At 44.8% G+C, this 9395-nt stretch overlaps 1 protein-coding gene across 1 annotated transcript; it reads left to right on the plus strand.

The window, feature by feature from the left end:
* The first annotated feature begins 2575 nt into the window (after nucleotides 1–2575).
* On the plus strand, nucleotides 2576–8602 carry LOC110325977 (beta-defensin 43). Its single transcript, XM_021204145.1, has 2 exons — nucleotides 2576–2666; nucleotides 8305–8602. Exons 1-2 carry the CDS (start codon nucleotides 2609–2611, stop codon nucleotides 8457–8459), a joined length of 213 nt encoding a protein of 70 aa, XP_021059804.1. The 5' UTR covers nucleotides 2576–2608; the 3' UTR covers nucleotides 8460–8602.
* The last annotated feature ends 793 nt before the right edge of the window (nucleotides 8603–9395 follow it).

Raw genomic sequence — 9395 nt, forward strand, 5'->3', positions numbered from 1 at the left:
TAACCAGCACCCCCAGAGCTCGTGTCTCTAGCTACATATGTAGCAGAAGATGGTCTAGTCAGCCATCATTGGGAAGAGAGGCCCCTTGGTCTTGCAAACTTTATATGCAGGGGAACACCAGGGCCAAGAAGGGGGTGAGTAGGGGAGTGGGGGGGGGAGGGTATAGGGGACTTTGGGGATAGCATTTAAAATGTAAATGAAGTAAACACTTAATAAAAATTGGTGAAAAAAAGAGTTACTAGTGTCTTTTTAGTTACTAGTAATTTAACAAAGTACTCAATGCGAAGGCAAGGGAAGCCATGGAAATGTACGAAGTGCAAACGTTAACCCAGAGCACACAGAGCACACAGACATTTATTTTCCCAAAGCAAAGTGGGGGCCAGGGGATCTAGGGTCAGGGAATGAGTGGGAATAAATAATTCTATGTTTTCTTTTTAAATGTGAGGTTTTGAGGGTGTCACAATTAAAAAAAAAAAACTGATGTGAATTTTCCGTACTGTCGAGTAGGGGGGTGGTGTTGATTATGTATTGCCTAACTAGTGCCTTTTTGGCAAGCTACACTCAATAAAACCCATGATTCCCAGGCCAAGGTTACTATCTGATAATAAGTTATCTAACTTCCCCATCTGCTATAACAACGTGTGCCCAATGCCTGATGTCTCTCTGACCTTTGAAGAAAGGCACTGGCAATTTGCTCTGCCCTCACAGAGGCCCCGGGTGATCTGGCAATACCCAGGTGCTCGCCAACCTAGAGTCTGAGTAGAACAGAGCTACTCCTTTGATGTCTGTGACGGCAGTGGGCAGCTGGCATCACACAGTGTTCCTGAGCGCCCAGGCAGCACCACCTGGTTCCAGATAGACCACACAGGGAAACACATATCAGTTGAAAATGTCTCAAAGTCCCTACAGTCCGTGCTTTCAGTGTTCCATAAAGGACCTGTATTTCTCCTCATAAATTTTATCACTTTGCCTCTTAAACTGTGCTTCAAAAAACCCCAAGGGTTTGCAGAAAGGAGTCAACAATCAGTAAATTCTGGACTCCTGATCAAAGACGGTAAAAACCCAAGACAGACCGCCCTGGGTGGACGCAAGGGCTATCAACAGGCAGCACATACCTCCAAGGACCATCACGTCGGTTACCCTCTGAGCGTCTAGAATGCTGGAAAAGTGGGAGCCCTGGTGTGTCTGTCTCAGTAACTTAGAGGAGGGAGGACCTGAACCTGGGCTTAGGCACCGACACACCACACCCTGCGAGCACTCCCTCCTCTCACTTGCCCTCTTAGTCAGGAATACCTGCTTCCTCTCTCAGGACCTCCGCCCATTTCCCAGGTCTCTGCTCATCCACCGTCCTGACGATGGCATCTTCAAAGTCTCAGCATTGGGGGTGAGCTTGTGGAGATAACATAACCACATGTTCCATCCACTGAAACCCCCAAACAGGAAGAGCACCCTAGCCAGCGCTGGCAGAAAGGGAATTCCCATTTCAGTGATGGAAAGTTCCCAACTTGTAATGAGTCCATCTGGAAAACTATGGAGATCATGGGGCTGGAGAGACAGCAAACAGTTGAGAACTTGAGTTCAGTTCCCAGCATCCACCTCTGATTGTTCACAACCACCTATAACTCCAATTCCAGGGGAACTGTAGCCCTCTTCTGGCCACTTCAGGCACCTAAACTCATGTGCGCATTCCCGAACAAAGGCACATATGCTTTTTTTTTTTTTTTTTTTTTTTTTTTAAATTTAAAGTTATAAAGATCACTATCAAGGATATAGACATACTCCTTAGTTTATAAAGTTGGAGTGCCTCTGCCTTCTGTATACCTTCCCTGGGCCCCTCAGACGACTCTGGTATCCACTATGTCTCATCAGAACCCAGTAGGTAGGTCATTTACTAAGTCAGAAAGATGCTCATGTTGCTTCTGTGTGGTGTGCCCCTGTGTGCTTTAAAATACCTTAATTCTTCCTGTGTAACTTTACAGCTGGGAAGTGTGAATAATTTGTGTTCACTGGGATTTTTAGTATAGAAGTTAGTTGGCCTCATTTGGTTATTCAAATGATAGTTGAAGCTCTTCCCCATCCCTGCAACCCCCGGCACACGTGTGTGTGTGTGTGTGCGCGCGTGCGCACACACACACACACACACACACACACACACACACACACACACACCTCTCTCTCTAGCCTATGTACTGTTTTGAATCTGAATGCCTATTCCTCAAAACACTGACAGATCAGCATGATGTCACATTAAGGGAATATTTTCCCTCTCTAAGTGGGGCCTTAACTGGCATAGCTCCAGAAACCATGAGAAGACACAGGCTGTTAGCTGTATGTCTCCTCACTTTCTCAGGACTGTTGCTACCCTCCCCACTCTGTGTTCACCATCTGAGCCCACACCCAGCCAGTGTTTCATAAATGTGCTCAAAGCAATTGACGGTCATGTCCGTTGCATGCTATCTCCTGGTACAAAGCCTCATTGGAACACAGAAATGTTCTTGCTACTGAAAGGTTCAATAACCATGCAGCAACTTTACAACTCCTGGCCCAAGGCCACAGAGAGGCCCTCCTCATTCCAGCCTCTGGTTCTCATTGGCCTTCCTCCTCCGCTATGAGGGTCCTGTTCTCCATCCTGGGGGTCCTCACCTTGTTATCCATAGTTCCTCTGGGTAAGACAAAAGCTTTTCATTCCAGGGGCATGAAAATAGAAATGGAGGAGATGCAAGGTATGTAAGAAATTTGAGGAGTGGAGAAAAGCAAGCTGGGTTAGAAGAAGATGAGAGAGGGGAGATGAGGCACATCCTCCGCCATTGTCCTGGGGTCACAGAATGCTACCAGCAGGAGGCAGAGGACTGTGTTATGTGTTTCTTTAAAGTCAGTTGAAACTCCTATGGTTTAACTTAGTCTATGTGGGAATTATATAAGGTAGGAATGAAGGCTCCACCTGAGTTCATTTTTAATGTTTATTAGCACTTATTAATTACACATAATAATGGGTTTCATTGTGACACTTTCATACATGTACGTGACATATTTCGGTTATATTCAGTCCCTCATCTTGCCCCCATCTCCCTCTTCAAAGCCCCTTTCCTATTGCCAGCCAGTCTCCTCCTACCCCTGCCTGCGTGGGTCGGGTTGGTTTGGTTGGAGGGGGGCGGTGATTTATTTTTTGTTTTGTTTGTTAGTGTTTGATATAGTAGATTCCCTTGGGTTTGGGGTTTTGTTTTGTTTTAGAAAATAATATAATTATGCAATTCCCCCTTCCCTTTTCTCCCTCAAACCCTCCCATATACCCCTCCTTGCTCTCTTTCAAACTCGGAGCTTCTTTATTCTTTCTCAATTAATTGCTGTTGCATGCCTATTAGGGGTGTATAAATCTATATACATATATATTGGTAACTATTGCCTGTTCAGTCTGTATGATGTTACTTGTATGTATGCTCTCAGGGCTGACAATTTGGTATTGGATAACCAGCCGTGTGCTCTTCCTGGGGACGACTGTTTCTCCCACTCTCAGCACTCCTTGGTTGCCTGTAGTTCTTTGTGTAGAGGTCTCTTGTGGGCTTCCCCCCTACACAGCAGCATGTCTGTCTGTTACTGCTGTCCTTGCTCGGCTGCCATGTGTAGGCAGCCATGTTAGTGAGACTTTGTGGGCGTAGCGTCTGACATTACTAGGAGACACAATTTCATAGCAAGATCCCTGCTCCTCTGGCTCTTAGAATCTTCCCATCCCATCTTCCATGTTTCCTGAGCCTTCAGTGCAGGAGAGCTTTGTAGATTTATCCCTTGGAACTAGGCTCCACAACTCTGCATTCTGATTGGTTATGGTTTTCTATAGTGGTATCTGTTTATCTCTCTCTCTCTCTCTCTCTCTGTCCTTCTCTCTTCCTTCCTTTCATATGTGTGTGAATGTGTGTGTGCATGTACGTGTGTGTATGTGTGTTCCAATGAGTCCCATTAGAGTTATTTATAGAAGCATGTGTCAGAGTTCATTTGCAGGAACACAGGAAAATTACCAATGGTTACCCCACTGAAGGAAATGTTTCTCCCTCCCCCATCAACTACTAGCTGAATATAAATACTCAGGAAGGGGTAACCCAGTAGCTCTACCCTCCCCATGACAGAATATTGATGGGCCCCCATATAGGAATCTTGTGCAGTTCGCCATAGGTGCTGGAAAGTCATCATGTTGGACCCAGAATTCAGTCTCTCTCTCTCTCTCTCTCTCTCTCTCTCTCTCTCTCTCTCTCTCTCTCTCTCTCTCTCACACACACACACACACACACACACACAACACCCTCACACACACACAAAACACAAAATCCTTGCCCCTGGGCCTTGGGCAGAAGGGGGGCTATTGATACAGATGTCCCTCTTAGAGATGGGTAGTCCCTCTGTCATTTACTGTCTGTACTGTGACCGTCTTTGCAGTCACTCATATCAGCCCAGTACGAAGAGAAACTTCTTTTCCAGGCTCCGGCAGCAGCACTGATCTATGGGCCTAAGCAGCTACTTAGCCGCTATTGATGAGTCTGCCACGCCCATTAGCAAAGCAGCAGCCGTCTTCCACTAAGGCTGACCACCTCCAGAGCTTTTGACCAGGTTTGCAGCACCAGTTGTGTTCACAGGACCAATCTTCCTGTGACTCAGGACCCAATCTCATTTGAAAGTGGCTGTTTGTCTGTGTGGCAGACTTACTACTATTGCACCAGGGGGCTGTATTGTCGTCCTACATGGAGCTGATGGCTGAGTGAGACTGTTGGCGACAACCCTCCCTGGAAGCCTGCACACCTTTCCACACTGCTGAGGGCCAGCCAGCGGGAAGAAGCGTCATCGCTGTTCCAGCCTGATCCTCTACTTCCTGTGATGAAGGCACATGGCCTTGTCAGGGTCTTCCATCGAGGTCTGGTGGGCGATCAACAACAGTTTCGCCTTAATTATTAGCCACGTGCTAAATCAACAATTTAATCTTCCAAATTTAAAATTCTTAAAAATCTACCAGTATTCTATAACAAATACCTCTACCTGGATCCTCACTATCTTCTGATGATTTGCCATTTTGAATGCACTCTTGCTACAGTTCACGGTTTCCCTGACCTTCAGTGTTGCTTTGTATTTTTATTGAGCGATAACTTACTCTTTCAGTATGTTTGTAAGGTCTGCAGCCATTGCCACTCTCCATTCCAGACATTCTTCCTTCTCTCTCCCCTGATGCCCTGGAGGTCTCTCCCACTCTTGGACCTTGAATATGGACACAGCAATACAACCTATGGCCCTCTGGTCTGGCTTTTTCCACTCAGAACAATGTTTCCAAGTTCATCTCCACCTCAGTTCGTCATTCATTCTGTTATTGAAAACTGTTGCACTGGACTGAAGAGATGACTCAGTGGTTGAGAGCACTGGCTTGACTCCCCGCATCTACATGGTGACTCACAACCCTCTGTCACTTCTGTATAATATGTAGCACATCTTAAATGATAACAGATGAAGAGAAAGGCATTCTCTGTGTCAGCAAGGAAGGTCCCCAAACTAATCCCTGGTGGGGAGTTGGAGACAGTGCTTCTGGCTTAGCCTGGTCATATTTATGTATAGGGCATCTTGAAGAAGAACAGCCAGACAAAACGGGACTATAGTAGCAAAGATAGATGAGTGACTGCCCCCTGACCATGTGTGTCTATAAGCTGTCACCTCCTTTGGTCATTCTGCACCAGACTTCATGTAAATGGAACTGTGTTTATGTGCTTTTTGTGTTTGCAAAATTTTACCTCACATTTCATTCATGACATGCATCTGTGTAGTCTCTGAAGCTGTGCACAGCCATGCTTAATTTGGTGGTAATACTATACAGTAGTCTATTATATATCCCAGGATTCTTGGGATTCAACATGAACAAATGAATAAGTGTGATAAGCCACATTAACAGAATAAAGGACAAAATCCTGATTGGTAGATGGAGAAAAGGAATTTGACAAAATTCAGTGTCCCTTTACAGTAAAATCTCTCAACAGATGGTATGTGAAGAGAATACACAGGAACACAGGAAAGCCCACACACGGCAAGCTCATAATATTCAACATGAAAACTTGAAGGCTTCTAAGGTCAGAGACAGAGATGCCTACTCACAATCCGCACTAACCCAGGACTAAAAATCCTAGCCAGGGCAAGTAGGAAAGCAAAGGAGGTAACGGCCATTTAAACTAAATAGAGGTCCAGCCGCCTCCGATGGTGTGCCCCAGGGCCCCATCCAGGCATCGCTTCCTCCCCTTCCTGAATCTCTTCCTCCAGCTTCATTTCTTTGGCAGTCTCCACCCTGCTTAGATGTTTTCATTTATTCTAGATTCCACACATGACAGAGACCATGCAAGGCTGGCCACAGTGACACACCTGTCATCTCAGCACTTCAGAGGCTGAGCCAGGAGGATTGGCATGAGTTCAGAGATAACCTGGGCTACATGAGAAGTACCTAGCCATTCAAGCCTACTGTACTGGATAGCTTTGTGTCAACTTGACACAGCTGGAGTTATCACAGAGAAAGGAGCTTCAGTTGGGAAAATGCCTCCATGAGATCCAGCTGTAAGGCATTTTCTCAATTAGTGATCAAGGGGGGAGGTCCCCTTGTGGGTGGTGCCATCTCTGGGCTGGTAGTCTTGGGTTCTATAAGAGAGTGGACTGAGCAAGCCAGGGGAAGCAAGCCAGTAAAGAACATCCCTCCATGGCTTCTGCATCAGTTCCTGCTTTCTGACCTGCTTGAGTTCCAGTCCTGCATCCTTTGGTGATTAACAGCAGTATGGAAATGTAAGCCAAATAAACCCTTTCCTCCCCAACTTGCTTCTTGGTCATGATGTTTGTGCAGGAATAGAAACCTTGACTAAGACACCTACATAGTGAGATTCTGTTTCGAACTCCAAAGGAAGAAAACAGGGGGGAGCATTCAATGCTTTCTTTCTGGTCTGGAGGTTTTGCTTAACATGGTCTTTTCACTTACTTTCCTGCAAACAGCATCTTCCTGTCCGTCTTCATACCCTGACCCATTCCTTTAACCATGCATCTGTGGACTAGCACATAGACTGATCCCACAACATAGCTGCTATGAATACACTTGAAATAATTTTGCTTCAGGAATTAACCTGCTTTCCCCCACCACCACCATAGGTAGAAATGTATAATAAATAATTCTGTCCCTTCTCAGTGGCTGCCCCTTTAACCTACCTTTTCCAGAGGAAATCGTCATTTGTCTGTGTTCATCTTCTTTGTGTTCCCTCTCACATTCATTTTCAATAATTGTTTTTCTTATATTCTGGGAATGTTTGCTATTCTTTTCTTAAATCATGAACTATTTTAAACAAACAAACAAAAAATAATAAGCAATGGGAGCCAGAGAGGTAGCTCAGTGGTTAGGCCGGAGAGATAACTCGATGGCTGGGTGTCCTAGCTGCTCTTGTGTGGAACCTGACTTCAATCCTCAGAACCTACATGTCAGACCACAATCATCAGTAACTGCAGCTCCAGGGAATTCTGACACCTTCTTCTGGCCTCTGTGGGCACCAGGCACGTACATGGTGAGCAAACATGCATGCAGGTAAAATATTCATATGCATCAAGTAAAGCTTTTAAAATTAACGTAGCACTAAAAATAAAAATTAACAACAAAGGGGCTGGAGAGGTGACTCAGCACTTAAGATGCTGTTTTTTGCAAAGGTTCGGAGTTTGAGTCACAGCACCCGTGTCAGGTGGCTCACAACCACCTATAACCCCAGCTCTGGGGGATCCAATATCCTCTTCTGGACTTCATGGGCTTTCACGAGAATGTGGCAGAGAGACAGACAGACAGACAGAGAGACAGACACAATTTCTTTCATTAATTAATTTATTCACTTTCTATCCTGACAGCAGCCCCCTCCCTCCTCTTCTCCTAGTCCCATCCTCACAAGCCCCTCCCCCATCACCTCCTCCCCTTCTCCTCAGAGAAAGGGACACCTCCCTTAGGCACCAACCTGCCCTAAGACACCAAGTCACAGCAGGATTAAGTGCATCCTCTCCCACTGAAGCCAGACAAGGCAGCCCAGCTAAGGGAAGGGGATCCAAAGGCAGGCAACAGAGTCAGGGACAGCCCCTGCTCGCATTGTTAAGGAACCTACATGAAGACCAAGCTGCCATACACAAATTTTTGAAGCAGTAAAAACAAATCCTTTAAAAACTAACAACCAACCTCCCCCCCACCCTCCCCACCCCTGCTGCAAACGAACACACAAGAAATAATAGCAAATAAGCAATACAGTAAAATGTATTTGTCTTCTCTTTTTAAAGCCAGGAGCTTCCTTGAGAACCAGGACTGTTTTTCAAGGCACCGCCGCTGCAGGATGAAGTGCAAAGATACTGAATACGCCATCAGATACTGCGAGGACTGGACCATCTGCTGTCGGGTGAAGAAGAAGGAATTCAGGAAGAAGAAGATGTGGTGACGTGTTAGGCTCCATCTTCTCAGATTCCAGGGAAAGGCACCGGAAGTAAATACAAGTTCCTTGTGGTGTGATGAGTAACAGGGACTTCATGACAATTTCATGCTTAGATAGTCACGTGCACATAAATACACGTCTTATCATGCTGTGAGTCTATTTTCATGTGTCTAACCTTCAGCAGATTGTGTTTTCAACTATACACTCCATATATGCAAGGTTGGCCTTGGCAATGCTAAATCAGATCAGTGAGTTATTAAGAGGAGGAGGAGGAGGAGGAGGAGGAGGAGGAGGAGAGAAATGGAAGAATATTGGAAAGAAGAAGAAGGGCTCAGCAGGAGGGGAAGAGGAAAAAATAAAGGAGTAGGGTGAATCTGAGCAACATGTATTATGCATGTATCAATGAACACATTTTAAATTATTTTAAAATTTAAAAGAAAATAATTCTGGTCTTTGGTAAATTATTTGCCATTTAAATGTTCTTATCTTTCAGATGAGGTAAGAACATAATGATTATGATTATATAAATTAGAATGTGTTACCTGATCTTTCTATATAGGTCCTTCTGACTCTAAAGGTTTCTGTTAAGGAGTCCAGTGTAATCTAATACCTTAATAAGAGTAGGGACTCCTGTCTCCTTCAGTCTTCAATGTTTTAACTATAATATATCATAGAGAATCTCTTTTCTGGTCTTGTCTACTTGGTTTCTATAGGCTTCTTACCTGGATAAGCTTCTCAGTATGGATTTGGAAAATTTTTCTTCTATGGTGTCACTGAAGATATTATCTGTGCCTTTATTGTGGTATTCTCCTATGCCCACAATTTGAATTATTTTCTCATGTTCAATTCTTCTTCTTCTTCTTCTTCTTCTTCTTCTTCTTCTTCTTCTTCTTCTTCTTCTTCTTCTTCTTCTTCTTCTTCTTCTTCTTCTTCTTCTTCTTC

The sequence above is a fragment of the Mus pahari genome, chromosome 8 (genome assembly GCF_900095145.1).
Source record: "Mus pahari chromosome 8, PAHARI_EIJ_v1.1, whole genome shotgun sequence".
In the NCBI taxonomy this organism is placed as follows: domain Eukaryota; kingdom Metazoa; phylum Chordata; class Mammalia; order Rodentia; family Muridae; genus Mus; species Mus pahari.